We start from the raw sequence: 17,760 nt of genomic DNA on the forward strand, positions 1-17,760 counted from the left end.
TGTATATATATATCTGTATGTCGTACGCATATGTGTGTAAGTTAAATTTTCTATAAATTTATTTTACAAAGAGCCTATCTCAAACAAATTTCACAGCGCTTTTGTTTTTTTCCCGCGCGATGTTTTTTTTATTCTTTTATGCAGATCAGATACGGGTATGGGATTACAGTTCCAGGGACGGCTGCACTTTTGCCAGTCAGGGCTGGTTTTGAATAATTCCCTTAGAACCCACTGACACGGTGTCACCTGGATGAATGAAATGCGAACGACCGTGAGAGAGAAGAGAAAATTGCGAATTATAGAGTCTGCGCGCTAAAAAAAAAAAACAAAAAAAAACAATAATTACATTCGCGGTGCTGTAATTTGGATAACAAAAATATTAATAAAAATTTCCAATTAATTTATTCAATTATTCAATCGTCACTAGTTAAAATTGTTTACAGTTTGACAACTAAATTTTGAAATCAGCATTAGATATTTAATCATAATGAATTTTGCACAGTGCTATCAGTTAAAATTGCATAATATATGACTCTTTTGTATATATATCTTTATATTTTATTTCCCTATTTCATGAATCTGCTTAATAAAAAAATCTAAATCTTGATTTTTAATTCTTAATATTGTTTAAACAATAAAATATTATAAATAATTTAATTTTGTACATTATAATTTTGTATGTACAGTTATATTTTATTCATAACAAATTCATTTAATAATTACTGTATATCTAAGAAAGTTTTCTGCGATTAAATAGATTCTCACACTCTTTTACTCTATCTATATTTTTTTAAAAGAATATATCTTGTATTCTTCAATCAAATAAACATAGCATGATAATAGAACTTTTTGTATCCTTTCGAGAAACGCATTTCTTAAAGTAGCACGTTTATAAAGGACACAATTAGCGCCTTTATATACCATATCCTTTCTTCGTAAGATCCACCATCTGAGATGATGGTATATCTGCGAGAAAAAGTGCAAGATGCAAGAGTAAATAAGCGAAGGTGTTACATTACATGGCGAGAAGAGTCCCGTGGTAAAATATCCCGGCGGGACGGAAGGTTGCACCCGTTTTTTAATTCGAGGTCAATGGCGCTCGAGGGAGACTTAAAACTCGGGCTAACGACGAGTCTGTTGACCCCCAAGATTTTTTTGCCTTGGCCGTAGGATGAAATCGGACCACCCTGTCATTAGCATACAAAAGTCTCGGCTGCGGGCCGAGCGAGGCCGAGCAGCCCGCACGGCGAGGCGGTTAACGACAATCATTACTCGGGAGGTTAGTGACTCGTAAACTCTCTCTTTCTCCTCTCTTCTTGTGGTTATCCCTTAACGTTCGCCCCTTAGTCGCGCGACCACACTTCCGCATTCGCCTTCCTCGTTTAATGTTTATTCCGGCGTTTTTTTAAACGTTCGTCGCCGGGCAAAAACCGAAAGCTGCCTAAATACGAAGCGTTCGAAATATTTACAAATTTTTCATTTATTTATTATATTTAAAAAGAAAAAAAAAAGAAAAAAAGGTTTGTAAATTACAGTCCCTGTAGCTTTTAAGGTCTCTGTAATTTAAAATCTCTATGATTTAAAATATCCATAAAGTCTTTTTTTTTCCACAGAGTATACGTACTCACAAGCAGCAGATAAATCTATTATTTTAAGATATATTGTGTAAAGCCGTGTACATGCATTTGGCCACAGAATGGGACGATATGAATGTTATTAAAGTTTTCCCCAATTTGTGGATCGCGAATTTTACGATGACTTATGATAAAAAGTAATAAAGCAGAAAAACGAGAAACAAGTATCAAGTGAGAGCTTATTCAAATTCTTCTTCAATAATATTTTCCAATTAATATTTTGATATGTATATCTATTTTTTATAAGGCTATTATAAAGAAATTAGATAATAAAATAATAAAATAAAAAATATATCGTATAAAAATTAATTAGTTAACGTTATTGCATTTTTTATTACCATGTGCAGAGATGTTATCGTTTTTGTTACTGTTTAGAAAATTTAAAATATACGTATATATGAAAAATGGCAATTATATATGCGCTTCTAACGATATTCATACACCAAGACATATTACAATCGTATGTTTAATAAAGATCCAGACCGAGGAGGCTGTACGAGTGCTCGCGTCTTCCGCTCCGTCAATCATTTCAAACTGGCGTACGCAAAAAAAAAAAATAAAAAAAATAAAAAAAAATAAAAACACATCTATTCCGAATTCGTTGTCCACAATAGACAGCCGTCTCGCCAGGAAACGTCATCGTCGTGGGAGAAGGAAGACGTTGAGGTTTTTTTGGAGGTACTCCCGCGCGTTTTTGTCTTCGTCGGCAGTTGAAAGGGTTGCGCGGGTTTACGTCGGAGAGGGATGGCAGGGACGAGAGGGAGAGCGAGAGATGCAAAGTGGAGTGAGGAGGGACCGAGACGAGACGGAAGCTGTTGAGACGTGTGGGAAACTTGCCCAACGTATGCAAATTCGAGACTGATGGTACGAGGATCGACAACGAGAGAGGAGGGTAGGGGGCAACTTGGTTGCAAAAAAAAAGAGAGAAAAAAAAATAAATCGCCAACCTTCGCATATCGGTATTGTATTCGCGTTTCACCAGTGGACCAGTGGCACCGATCCTATGTAAATCGCTGCCGCGCGATCAAAGACTCGCCACGACGTCCCTTTCTCGTGTCTGTCTTACGATCTTCAGATCTTCGAAAGATTCACGTGACGCGCTTCGAATAATACAAGCCGTTTGAAATGTCGCAGTTACTACGAGGGGCGAGAAAAACTCGAATGTTGTTTAAAGAGAGAAGGAGCTATATGCTTGTTTGATTCTTCTAAAAATAAGATTTAATATTATATCTATACTCGTGTTGCAATAGCATACCGTTATATCCCCAAATCGCTTTATTATAATTTCCCTTTTTCATACATTTTTTTGTCAAATTACAATTTTCCTTTGTGTTAAATATACATAAATATTATATAATATTATACGTTAAAATTTCCCTATTCATCGATTACGTGAACAATAATATCTATCTGTCAAATTTTTATCTATAATTGTTAATCGATATATTATGATTCCCATATTTGACATACGTTTATATATAATTACAATTGTATAAAATGTCCGTGTATATTGGTATAAACATGTGCATGTTTTTGTTTGATAAATTATAATTCCAAGATAATATAATAGTATATAAGAGATACATTCCTTTTCAAGACTTACTCTTGTTCCTCGTTTTGTCGATAAATCAATTTAACATCTATTTCCGCTCCCAGCCGTTCGCGGAGTTGATCGAGAACGTCAACTTGAATTTGATCGACGTTTTCGAGAGGAGTATAATCGTCCTCGCTAGATCTGTAAGACAAGAAATATTATTAAGTTATTTATGGATGTAGCTGAGAGAAACAGTTATACTTGTCGACTTCTAAAAACAAGATTTAAGATATCTATTCATATAATTGTATACGCCGTTATTCCAAATCTCTCTCGCTTTACAACGAGAGTTCTTTTCATAGATTTTTTATCAATTTACAATTTTCTTTTGTATCGAATACAGTACCCAATTTTTTATTTAAAAAAATCTATATTATAAAGAAATAAAGGACTTATATAAAAATGTCGTAATAATTAATTGCCAGTGCAAAAACAAGATAAAAAAAGGGGGGAAAAGAAAAACAGAAAATGCCGATTATAGAGTCAGTAGTTAAAAGAATCGCACTTTATTTAATTTTTTTTTTTTTTCATGACCATCAATTTTTTTCTATTTTTCTAACGATTCAATGTTTCTTCTGTTTTCCATTTCGCCCTCGTCAATTTTTCTCGCTGATAATTGCCGTTTGGCAAACTACGAGAGAAACTGTAAACTGTCCAGAGGCGATATCCGGGCGGCGTTACCCCCGGAAACTAATGTGCTGAAATGAGGGTTGGGAACAGCAAGGGGGGTGGCGATACGTCGAATGGGGTAGAATCGATATTTTTTTTTTTTTTAGTCTCTGCCGGAAGTTTGAGCAGAATCTCCGCGCGTTTATCACGAGATGGCGCCAAGTTACTATTTACAAGATTATTTCAAAGTTTGTTGCTTTATGTCTTTTATATAGATATATGAAATTAATTATATATGTTAAAATGAAAAAATATACATTTTTAGAAGAAAAAAAAAAATCAGGAACGTGACAACGTGACGTAAAGAAAAGGATAATATTTGCTAGTAAAATATATACACATTTTTCTCTTCGATCAGCATTTTTTTACCATAAAATATCTTCAGCATTTATTTCATTATACACGAACAAGATATTTTCATTCAAATTCTTGAAAAGCTGTCCAATAAATTTAGTGTATAAAGTACTTATGCAAATTTGTATTCATTAATTTATCTAAAGATGTATTTTCACATCAATGTTTACACGATTTTTATATATTCGAGATAGTTTTTATATATATTATCATACAGTTAATGTATTCATATGTACCGTATAAGTTGCAATTCTCTATTAGTATATTTTTAAAATAATATTTAGACATATGAGCAAGTGTTTTCATAAACATTAAGGAAAATATTGTATATTATTGTTCTACAAATATGAAAGAATCTTCGCGTTTAGGGGTTTTGTTTACAACAAAATTATAGGTGTTGTATTGACTCAATTATTTTGTAATTTCAAGAGAAATATCGTCATGCGTTATCGTCGTTTTATTATCTAGAAAATGACGAAATAAAGCTGAGAGAAAGACAGAGAGAAAGAAACATACAATATCTATCATTTATTTCGGGAAATCGGAAGCAGGGACATCTAGCTATGACACGCGAAAGTTGAATGGTTTGATTTTGTGCACCCCTATGTGAAACCCATCTGGAGGGTGGGGCTTAACGGTATATCTACGATCCTAAACCCACCCCTCGGACAGCCCCGCCGTGTCGCTTCTGTAAGCCGCCCTTCTTCTCTATTTCGGGCCCTCCCAGCATCTTCTTCCGCGCCATCTGCGGGTATTGCGGGTCTTGGTTTCGCGCGTGTAAAAGCGAGACAATATAATTTCAGCCCTTGAAACCGTACATTAAAATCAATTTATACGAGCCGAGCATTTTATCGTATCAGTATGTGCACGAAGAGCGTCACCTACTGCGACTTCCAACTTGGATCTTCCACTCTTTTAAAGATGCCGCACAAAGCCTCTAATCACAATTCTTGCACGCGATTATATCTAACTTGTACCATTAATATTATATCGTACTTTTACACAGTGCAATATGATGTAACATCTGAGAGACATTAACACGATTTTATTAATATTATAATAATTTTATGGTATATAAAAAAAATTTAATAATATTACATTCAAGAAATATAAAGCTTATTTCACATTTATAAATATATTTAATTTAGGTCAGTGATCTAATCGCGTTATTATAAATTAGTTTATACGTAATCGATAAAAGAATAAGGATTCCTTAAAGGATACATATTTAAACTATCGTATTGTATGTTCTTTGGTACGTCACGTGTACTGTTTCATTGGAGAAAATTAAAAATAATTTATTTAATGGATTTAAAATTTTTTGAAGCTTTTTGATAAACGTGACTTACCTGGCTATGGTGACGATTGTTGGAAGTGTGGGAAGAGCCGCCAAAAACAGTCTGAATGTTCCATTAATTAAGCGATCGAGATCGTTTGGTTCTGTCACGTGGTCAGGTAGAATTGTATCATCTATAGTGCAACCCGCATTGTACACTAGCATCCAATCGATCTCCGAGTCTCTATAGGCGCTCGTTACTTCTTGAAAAAGACGATCCACAGCTTCGTATCTGAAATTGCAATGCATTTACATGATTCGTGAGGATAAATTGTAATCGTTACTGAATTTTACAAGTAGAAAAAAACGCGATATGAAAAACCTCCTTCTTATCATGTAAAAATTTATTTATAAAAATATATAATGTTTCGTATATACTTTGTTTGTTTTATATTTCTGCCGTTATATATATATATATATAAATTTGTCAACCTACGTAATTAATATTTTTATTAAATATTGATCGTATAATCGTGCGAAAGCAATTATGCAGTTAAAGTCACCCAGACTTAATATTGTTGAATATTGAGCATAAAAAAAAAAAAAGAAAAGAAAAAAACCTTTTTCAATGATAAGAACGTTTCGTCTTTGAAAAAAGTGATTACACAGATATAATTTATAAACTTCATCATAAACGCGCGCGCGAGGAAGGGCTAAGGCAGACGGAGGACAAAGATGAACGATGGAAAGTTTAGTTTATAATGCTCCAACGTGCTATAGCACGTGGCTGCAAAAGTTGAGGTATTTCCTGAAGGCACGCGACGAAAGTTAACACGGCCACAAGAACGGTTCTGGGTGCCCGTTAATTTGTACTTCTCCGTTCCTCACCACGAGCGCTCTTTATCTCCCTCCTTCCCTCCCTCCCTCCCTCCCTCCGTTACTCCCTTACACCGCCGTCTGCTTTTACTCTTATCTGATCACAAGTTTTCCTCGTTTTCTGCAGCTGCAATTCCTGGCGCGGCACGATCGAACGATATCTCCGTTGACAAGCAGGGGGCCGATCATCTGGTTTTTTTTTTTTTTTTTAATTTATTTAGATTACCGATAATGATATCATTGGGGATGACGATGCGGGAATCGCGATGGCGAGCGAGCCATAAACCTGTTTCGTAGTGGGACAGTTTGATCACACTACAAAGTAGACGTTATAATATTTATCATTAATATTTTGCGGATATACCGGGGATCATATGTATATCGCGATGGATTAAGCTATAAAAAAGGCAAGCTGAGATTAAACTTCGTTCTTCATTCGATTTTACAGAACTTCAACTCAATATTCTAATAATAGAAATAATAGAAATTAAAAAATTGTGCAAATATGTATAAAAAAAAGATAGTGTTAATTAAAAGTTTTTTTTTTTTTTTTTTTTTTTTTTTTTAATGAACATTCATTACAATCAATAATAAATGAGGGAGAAATTTTTTAATCGATACTAGATGACGAAATTAGCAGATAATATGGATTTTGGATTCGGACTTTGATAAGAGCAAGATTAAGGATATTCTTTATAAGGTACTATATAAAGCGCTTCGCCACCGACATAAATTAGTTGACGCATGCATCGGAAGGCGAGGGGACATCCCCGGTATTAATAACGGAAACGCACGCAGATCCTCCGCGCGCCGTATCATTTCACCGCTGATGCACAGCCGAGCGCATAATATTCGAATTAAGTTAAGCGGTCTCAGATTAGGTGAACATGGTAACTGAACGTCCGTCCATAATGGACGTAATTGCTGAGAGAGAAGATGGTTCTTGCCTTTTTAGTTTCCCTTTATACGAACCAGGTGCGTGGCTGGCTAGCAAGCGGGCGCGTCTCCTCAGTCGCTAACGCGTCAACTGTTTATAAGGGTTGGCCATCTTCGTCGGCCTTTCTCGCCCACTTTTTCCTCGCTGAATATTAATTATTCTCCCTGAAAGTCGCACCTGCCCTATCGCCGCCTCCAAGTCAGGCGCACACGTGAGCCCGCTTCTTTGTTTTTATCTATCACACGCTCGTGATTCTCACCGCAGATTATCCCCGACAGTTGTGGGTAATAATGCTGGTAACGATCGATCTCGAGAAAGGACGAATGGTCTTGCGCGTCTTTGCAACCGCATGTGCAAATTATATACTTGCGGAAAAGCAATCGTGGCGTCATAAAATTATTTATAATTAGCGTAGTTTGATTAAAAATATAGATATTGTGTGAAAAATAATTTAAATGTCATTATATTAAATCACCATATTTATAAAATACAATATGTATTTTTATGATATTATAATTAATGTATCATCTATATCTGTGTTGATATAGTAGTCTAAGAAAAAGGAGTCCAAGCCCTCCCACCCCCCACCCCCCAATACAAAAAGAAGATAACAATTTTTTGTGAATATCTTGTTTATTTATATATCTTCGAATATTAAAAGGAGACGTTCCTTTTCTCGTTGTTCTTTCTTTTTTATTTAACAGAATCGAATGCTTTAAATATTTAGAGTCGTACAAAGATAAAATTTGTAAAAATCTAGTATAATTTACTTAGACATATATATAAATAAAAATGCAAGAGATAAAAAGAAAAAAGGTAAAATGGAATCGCTCATTATTATGAAATGTAAATAACATATGGAGTTGAATATCATTAATCATATTATTGTATGATCATATTAAAGTATGATCGATGATATTTAGGTGTATCGTTGATAGATATAATTACAGATGAGTTATTACACTCATCACAGGAATACATTATAACGACGTATGTCTCGTAAACATTCAATCTCGAGAAGCGATTTTTCAGATCGCATCGTTAGTGCGATCCATTAAGAATCTCAAGAGGTTTGAGAGAAATTACTAGGTTCACATATAGCCCTATGATTCCCTTCCCGTAACTCAAATTTAATGTCCGTAATTTAAGATGCTCGAAAGCTGCAGGTAATGGCGAAATTTCGATTTTTAAAATGCCAGGTGTATTACATCAGAAGACTTACCAATAACATCGGTAATATATTAATGTGTATAATTATTGCTAGTTTAGACAACATTTTTATATACAATACAACGATTGTTATATCTGTAAATATTGTATATATTTGTATTTAATTTTATGAAGCTTTTCGTATATGTGCGTACGTAAATAAATTTTTAATAATTTTTTCTTAACATCAAATTTTGAAAGAAATTTAATTAGAGATATTTTATATAAAAATTTATGCAAAACAAGGTAAGCGATTTAAGGTAACCAATGGATGATTAATTTTTTTATTTCTGTTAGATAATCTCAATTAGATATTATTTTAATAGAAATTTATTTAGAATTTTTTAATCGAAACTTGTAACATATCAAAGCTAAAAAATTATGATAAATAATATACGTAATAATATTTTAAGGAAATATCAACATTAAGTGTTAAAAGGATTTTTCAAGTCCTTAAAATATTTTTCAATATTATTGTGCATAATTCGTGGTTCATCGTTAAACATCAGAGATATTTGTGTTGTTTTCGTATATCTTTTTAAGATCTTGCTGAGAATGAAAGGAAAAATAAAAAAAATTCGAATGTGATAGATAATGATTCGTTATGCGTAGAAAATATTTTCTCACATTCGTCTTTTACTTACTGATGATTATTTCTAGATGAAACACAATCAAGAGGCAGGATATTATTTGCATGCTGTCACGGCCACAATTATATACGGCTGCAAAAACGATCGCGAGAACTCTCTGTGGACTCTTTCTTTTTTTCTTTTTTTTTTTTTTTTTAATACCTATTTCAGGAAGCAGATGTCACGAGAGACTAGCACCAACGCATCCGCCTCTATCTCTACGATTCATATTTTTCGACATGTGACCGACCAGTTTTGTTATTTTCCACCACTCCTCCCTTTTTTTTTTTACACAACCAACGTCCTCGTACAATAAGAGCAGAAGGAATACGAGCAAGAAAAGGAGAGAGAAAGGGAGAGACGGAAAGAAGGAGAGAGACAGGAATAACGAGGAAGAGGAAGTGAGATACTACTGGTCCACACTGTCCCGACGAATGAGTTAACGGACAATGGCGGTCCACGTTGAAAAAATAAAGGAAAGAGGGACGTTGAACGAAGGGAAGGGGCCCTCATTACGAAGGGCGCCCCCGGTGTGTTTGTCGATAAGGGGGCCTATATGCAAATGGCCGTCCGTCATCGGGCGCGGCGGGAAGAAAAAGTTTCCCTCTCTCGCCTGCTGCCTCTCTCTCTCTCTCTCTCTCTCTCTCTCTCTCTCTCTTTGTCTCCTTCTCTCTCTTTATCTCTATCTGTCCCGATACTACTTTTCTCGGTGCAGGAATAATGCCTTCCGACAGGAACGGAGTAGGGAGGGTATAATGTATCGTAATCAGATGATCAATTATTAAGAGCGCGGCAAAAAAACAACGAGGGTTGACGTACGAGCGACAGGACAGGAACGTATCCGGATGCGAGGGGCCATCGTCCTTTTCTGCCTCTGCAATCCATCTCGGGATCTCCCTGAGGCGACTGATACTCGATACGCGTTTTAAGGTTTCATTAAAGTACACTGTGTAAAACGCGAGTTCACGTATCGTCTTATCGCGAGAGGTGCATCGTCAGAATTTAATACGCGCATACGTTATTAAGAATGCATTTAATGTCTGTTTTAATCGGCTGTCGAATTTACATATCCCTTAGATAATAAATTGTATAACAAATATAGAATAAAAATAAAGATAAATGATCAAAAAAAAATAATATCCCTAAAACTGATCCTCCATAATAAACGTATCACTTTGTTCGAGGTCGACCTTTCCTCTGACCTGATGCAACCGAACTTGTTTTACACGAATGTTTGCCGAGCGTTAAGAAAATACATCGATATCGAGTTACCGATCTATAATGGATATAGACCCAGCTGCGTTCACGCGTGTGATCGAAGGCAAACGCGTTCATTATGCGTGACCCAAAGAATTTCCGTTATCAATATTACCATATGCTCTGAGATGATAATGAAGTGAAAACTGTTCGCAGTTGCCTATTATATATCGGTAATGTATATCATCTTTCTTTGCCTAGAAATATGTAAATAATATATTCCGATTATATTGCAAATTATAGATATCACATCCAATAAATAATTGTTACGGGTTAATCAATATTTTAGTAAATTTATCAATGTAATTGATCGATATCTACAATAACATATTGTACATAAACTCTCATTAAATTTATAATAAATCTAGCTTAAAAAAAAAAAAAAATTAATAATTTAAATTCAACTGAAGATAATTAGGCATTAAGACAATTTGATTATTATTTATTTAATTTATGTTAATTTAACAAAAATATATAAATATTTTGCGTGATTATTGAGACAGTATTGAATGTAAATGAATTAGATAAAATATATTTGTACATTAAATATTATTTTTTAATTTCGCGATATATTTCACATATAATATAATAATATAAAATATGTGAAAAAAATAATTTTCCAGTTGAAAAAATATAATATAATATATATGTAAGTACAATATACAATATAAGAAAATAATAGAGTAATATAGTTTCAAATTGAAAAAATTCAAATCTAAAATTATACAAATTGCCAGTGTGCAATTAATAGTACCTATTACCGATACTAAAAGCTTTCATCGTGTCACGCGGATACCTGTCATATGGACACGTGCCATTCGGAACACGATAATTTGGCGCATACTCGCAGGTAGAATGGGATGTGCTTGGGGGCCGCAGCAGGTACACGTCTACATCGAGAAGCGATTCTAAGGGTTCGCCCCATACCACCAATCAATAGATATTCATCCCCATCGAACAGTTCGGATGTATTGTCGATACTGGGATGCATTCAACTGCACTGTGGGACAGGCAGGTTGCACTGTTGCCACCAATGTTGCCCGCGACAGAAGTTGAAAAGACCATTGACATTGCGTCAAGCACAGGTCAATCTTTTTTACTACGATTTGTCTTGCACGGAATTCATTCGAAAATCCTTTCATTTCGACAGAAGGAGAAAGAGAGAGAGAGATATTTTTTAATAAACTGTACTTTTTTTTAAATATAAAAAGAGATTTTTATATTATTAAAAAGTTAAGGAAACTAGTTGGACATATTTTACATGATTGCTGATACATTCTTTGCAATGTGCAATTTATGCAAAATCCTTGCAAAATATTATTAAGTCGCGTGTTGTATTATAAGTAAAAAGAAGATAAAAATTGTAAAAAAAAAAAAAAAAAAAAAAAAAAAAATTGCATAAATATATCCACGATATATTATTAATGACGCGTTAATACGTTAATTTGATTACATAATCTTTCTTAATGAATCATAATGTAATTAATTTCGTAGACAAATACATAGAAATATTTATTCGACATAAAAATTTAACAGTAACTTAAATAACGATTTCCATCGAAAGATCGTATGCAGGATAGGGTTGAGTTATATAGAAGCTTAATTCCTTGGTGAATTATTGACTCGTTTGTGCGAACGTCCGGGTTTTGTAACTGTATTCCACCAGCCCGAACCCCTTTTCTCCGCAGAGGCTTCTAATTAATTAACGGTCGAATTCGCGTACAATTGCGAATGCGTGCGAAGCAAAAGTCGACGGTATTGTAACACGATGGGGCAGCACGACAGTAGAAAGAGGAGAAAGGGAATAAGACGATGGGGGGGGGGGGAGGGGGGTCGGTTTCAGCGCGCGGCGCGTCACGCTGCGCGAAGAAAATTTGCATACGCGTTCCGGACTTAATTAGGTTATGCGTCGAGAAACCGGATTCATGTTCACACACTTCATTAGAAATTCCGGTAGCCCGTTGTTTTGTTCTGATGTATCCTATTCTATCCGTCGCTTTACTTCCCAGATTACGCCCCTCTTTTCACATGTTTTCCTCGTCGTCATATATTTTTCTTCGTATCTGTCTTATATTCTTATTTAGCTTCGCCATTTTCCTTTAATCCGTTAAAAATAATCATTATTCCTTGCACAATAGATAGCTATCAATCACGGAAAAAAAAAAAAAAAAAAAATGTTTAATCGTTATGATTAGAATAATTATCATTGAGACTTGCTAAAAAATTGTTAAAAAAGATTGCTAATTAAAAAAAAAAAAAAAGGTATATTATCGGAAAGAGAAGAGAAGAAAGATAGTTATGTAAAAAGATTCTTTAATCGTTGTGAATCTTAAATTATACTTTGTCATCGTTGCGAAAAAACCAAACGCAATTCTTGATCGTATCTAAATATTCGCGAAGATCACATGCCGAGGGAAAAACATGATACGTCGGATGAGACATATTTCAGTTACCATTACAGATTTACATGAAAACAGCCCCCTCTAATTATAAAGCTTGAGCATTACTCGGGTAAGGGGAGCGATGTTGCTCTCAGGAAGGTAAAATGATCAAGTTAGCCTCACTCTATACGGGGCCTTATGCAAATTAAACCCTGCTACTGTATCTCAGCATCAGCTGTCTTGAAAGAAACTTCCGACGTCGGCTGAAACAGGAAACGGGAAGTCTCACGCTGTCTGATTAATTCACTTTCATTAATAGAGATATTTATTACTCTCATCCACGTATTTTTTAATATTGTTGGAAGGTTACGAATGAGCGTCTCGGATTTTATCTCTATGTTACTTTACGGCGCACAACAAATATACGATATTCTTTTATTAATAATCCAACATATATTTTTCTCTCCGTCTTAGCCTTTGTATCCGGAGTTAAGGTTTTTCTCTATCAAAGGAAAAAAGCGTTTCCAAATAATTATTCTAAAATAATTATTCGATACAAATTATTGACGGAAATGAAAATTAAAACCCTTTTTTTCTTTATCTATAAAAGAATCTAATGTTGAAAGTTAAAATCAAAGTTGTAACAATGACACACGTGATAAGAGAAATATAATTTAAAAGAAGATGAATTTCAAAGAATTAGTTATTAAAATCAAGAAATAATACTGGGAAATATATATTTATCCGCACACGATCTTTTCTATTTCGATTTACTCGACAAGCTTTTAGTAAAATATTGAATTATTTCGATATCAACGAAACGACTGAATAGACAAAAGCTTTAATTGGTCTATCGGAGAATAGAGAGGTCTTCGTCTCCAAATTAACGATTAGCACGACGTCGTAGGTTCTTCGATCAGCGACTCGCCTCGTAATTGCGTACAATCAGCGGTTTCTTGAGGAACGAAGGGCTTAACGAACCTCCCCCTTTGTCGGTCTGCGCGCGGTCGATTATGATTCGAGAGTCAGACAGGCCGTAATAACAGTTTTAAAAAGCTCTTGAATATTACGCCATATCGGCATAAACCTCCTACCTACCTACCTACCGTGATTCGTGCAAATCGCGATTTAATAGTGTCAAGGAGCGACGGTGCGCGGCGGGTGATCGGGCGTTTTGCTCCTCCAGGAATTTTATCGGGAGCCGTAATCCCACGGGGGTAGTGGTACGGGATGGCAGAGTCCTTTAATAACGTAATTAGCCCGAAGGATCTAGAATTTCTGTGGCGGATCGGGAATAAATTAATGCAATTATCCTTGCGCTTCGCAAGGGCCGTGACTTGACGGAAGGGTTGGAGACTAGACTTCCTCACTCTTTCGCGATACGGTTTTGTCTCCGACATTGTCCCGGACATTTATATTCATTCTTATACTCGCTCCTTCTCTCGGATCTTTTATGCCAGGCCGAGTACTCAAAATTCATAGCTATACTCTTTTTATTTATTCTACAATGAAACGGCGATAAAAATTCAAGCTATTTTTTTTTCTTTTCATCTACATCGTTTTTACAAGCGTGTCCAATCAAATATCTTTGAGAAGTAAGAATGTTAGATATGTTACTCTTCTTCGAGGCAAATCGTACGACCAACACAGATTTCTTCCTCACGTTTAAAAAAATCTCGTCCCAGGTGAGCAGGCATTCACGGCATTCGATGCTCGGCGGGTGGTTGTTTTAATATGCTAAACTATCCTGTCGTTTCCTTCCCCCCTTCAAGGTTCACAAATGCGATGAGCAATTACTCATCTTCGGTTCTTATTAAAGGAAATTAATGTCGCGCACGTTGGATCCCGTGCGTGAACCACAGAGATCGAAAGCTTTTATATCTACCGGGGACGTGACTTCGCACGAATTACCGAGCCCGTATATCAAAAAAGAATTCTCGCGCGTGTGTGCATACGTGTCACAAAAAAAAAAAAAGAGAAATAAGGAGAGCGACCTGAGGGATCCGGACATTGTCGCTCAAAGGGTCTCATCTTCCGCCGTGCTTTCGTAAAAGTATACCGTTTGAATTCTCGGGCACGACCGCGAGTAAGTATGCAAATGAAATAAGAAGCGAACCAGAACCGTAACTGAACATCAGGGCCTCCGTATATATATATATATATATTGCTCTCAATTTTTTCTTTTGTATTCTTACTTTATCTATGTTTAATTATGCCTGTATATATATTTGTGTTAAATAAAATTGATATAAAAAGCTTCGATACGAAAACTACCCGTTTTGTACACTTAATATATTTAAAATCACTAAAATTAATATTGTTGCTAATATTATACGCACACATATAGTGTGTAGGATATAATAAAAAAATATGAATTTCAAATATTATATTGTTGATATAGTAGCGACTCTTCTGGCCACAATTTTTTCATATATATCGAAAATTTTTTTGAATTACAAATTTTATAAAAATAATTTTGTTTTAATAAGAATACTATACAATACTACGTGCAATAACGAGCATCGAGTATCGTATGAGTAAATAAGAAATTTCCGGAGACATTATCACGCATCTACCCTGTAAATCACGGTCCTGAAGGAGACGCGTCCCGATGGTAGTCGTACAAGGGGCCCATTACGCGAAACCAGCCCCGGAATAAGAAAAAAACGACACATTGTGATGTGATGTATGCGCGAGGGGTCGCGCCGTAGAATTAGAACAAAGCGTCGCGATAAAAACTGGGCACGAATCCAGGCCCCTGGAAGGAGGTAGCGAAGGGGAAGAAGCGGGCCAGTTGGGGGCCTGACGTTTTCGAACCTGCTGTACTTTCAGTTCAACACGCGTATTCGAACCGCGTTTCCGCTCGTTCTTTCGCTCCGCTCTTGTGACATTAGTTTGCAAATTTTACGATAATTATTACGATGTTCCTCATATATATTACGGAAGAAAGTTACCAAGTGTTAGATGTGATGTTATTATATTATTATTATCTACTATTTAAATAAGTATCGAATCCTATATGATTTTTCCCGAATAATATCGATAATCTCGAATAACTGTCAAAGTTTTAAGTATAATTATACAAAATATAATAACGATGGAAAAATATCTGTAGGAATTTTTTATTATTGATTACCAATTGATTAATATTTTATTTGTCACAGTTGCTGATGTTATATATGGACGTCATTATACTAATGGCTGTGCAATTGCAGATATATAAAGTAATGGGCGCCATGTGATATATCTGCCCTTATTAATAGGAGAGGTAGTAAAGAATAGATAGATTTTCCAAAATAGATGTATGATAACAAAGTGATCGTTTCTGCTCGACACGTGTGATATCGCGATTAAAAAAATGTATTTCTAAAATAATTATGAAAACATATCTATTACTTCAACATATAAATTTTATATTACATTCGAATTATGTTATAATATATATAATAAACATATATATTCAATTAATCTCTTCTTGGGAAGTGTTAAAAAATATTCATCATTTTATGTATAAAATTGAAAGAGTAGAAAATTTTTGAAATTGACAATTTAAAAAAATGTAAAAATAATAAAACATATTTTTTTTTAAAAAAGTTTAAAAAAAGATATAATGCAACGTATTATTCAAATTTCTTATTCAGCAGTATTTGACGTGTAAAATTATCCATGTTTTATGAGTCTGTATAAACGTGAAAATACTCGCGCGCTTTACCTCTTCGTGAAATTATTTTCACGTCTTGTTCACGTTGGATATCGAGCCAGGAATACGACCAGGATACATCGGACTCGTGCGTGCCGGCGTATCCATCTGGATACGGAAAGAAGAAGGAAATCCCCTACGAGAATATCTCGAGACGGAAGAGGAGCGCGAGGGTGGTGGCCGCGTATGGATTCGCTCTGGGCTGTTCCGAGGGCGAAGTTAGGACGGTTTGGAAATGATGAAAAAGCTTCTTACGTCACTGTCAGCCGCCGCCGGTCCGTATTACCTCCCTATCTCCCTCCCCCGTCCCGCAGCCACGTCTTTCCCCACCCCATCGCCGTGTACCGAAGAACTTAGAGTCCCGTTCTCTCTCTCTCTCTCTCTCTCTCTCTCTCTCTCTCTCTCTCTCTCTCTCTCTCTCTCCATCTTAATATTATTATTTCATTCCGCGCGAGCTCGGTTTTTAGGGCGTCCTCGTCTCTCCTTTTTCCTCTTCTCTCTCGCTCTCTTGCTTCTCGACGACCTAATCGTGCGATCCGCGCGCAAGAGTTCGATCTCCCCATTTCCCCCCTAAAACCCTGAAAACCACCTTCCGCCCCTTCCCCGCCCCCGGGACCGATCCAACCGCCTCCGTCACTGGCACCCTCCACCTTCCGGAGCACCATCACTTACGGATCAATAGGGTATGGAAGATAAACGTACCTAGAGGGGATCTATGGGGTGGAGAGGACGCGTCAGCGCGGGTGGGACAACGGAAAGGGGAAAAAGAAGGGCAAAATGGTACCCACGCGGAGATCCCGGTGTCCCATGTCAACGAGATACAGGGAATATTTTGCCCGCGGGGTGAGACTCGTTGCTGGAAAGAGCAAGCGACGCTGCTTTCGAGAAACCGCTCGATAATAAGCGAGATAATGATCAATCGATTGGATGTAAAAAGAATATAATTATATAAATATAGAATACGCATCGTGCAAAAAAAAAAATGATAATCGTAGACACGGTATAATTTTGGAGTAACAATAAAATATATACGAGAACGAAAAGAATTAATTTTTACAATTTAAATTCGATTATTAGCGCTGACAGAAAAAAATGTGTCAAAATATATTTGAAAAGGACTCGAGACACAATTTATGAACATCGTAACGTTTCATATTTCTTCAATTATTATTTAGCAAGATAAACACGGACAACGCATTTCGACAAAAAATGCAATAGAATCTGCAAAAGAGATTACAAATGAT

General features: G+C 35.6%; 1 protein-coding gene across 1 annotated transcript in view; it reads right to left on the reverse strand.

Annotated features, from left to right (window-relative positions):
* Positions 1-17,760, reverse strand: part of Mesr6 (misexpression suppressor of ras 6) — a 570,073-nt gene that overhangs the window by 21,676 nt on the left and 530,637 nt on the right. Inside the window, exons 7-8 of the mRNA XM_070313825.1 lie at positions 5,601-5,819; positions 3,238-3,369 (exon numbers count right to left, since the gene is read on the reverse strand). Of these exons, the coding sequence (XP_070169926.1) occupies positions 3,238-3,369; positions 5,601-5,819 (351 nt within the window). The remainder of the gene's footprint in view (positions 1-3,237; positions 3,370-5,600; positions 5,820-17,760) is intronic.

The sequence above is a fragment of the Polyergus mexicanus genome, unplaced genomic scaffold, assembly GCF_030449975.1.
Source record: "Polyergus mexicanus isolate NDT 795.1 unplaced genomic scaffold, iyPolMexi1.0 SCAF_25, whole genome shotgun sequence".
Classification (NCBI taxonomy): Eukaryota; Metazoa; Arthropoda; class Insecta; order Hymenoptera; family Formicidae; genus Polyergus; species Polyergus mexicanus.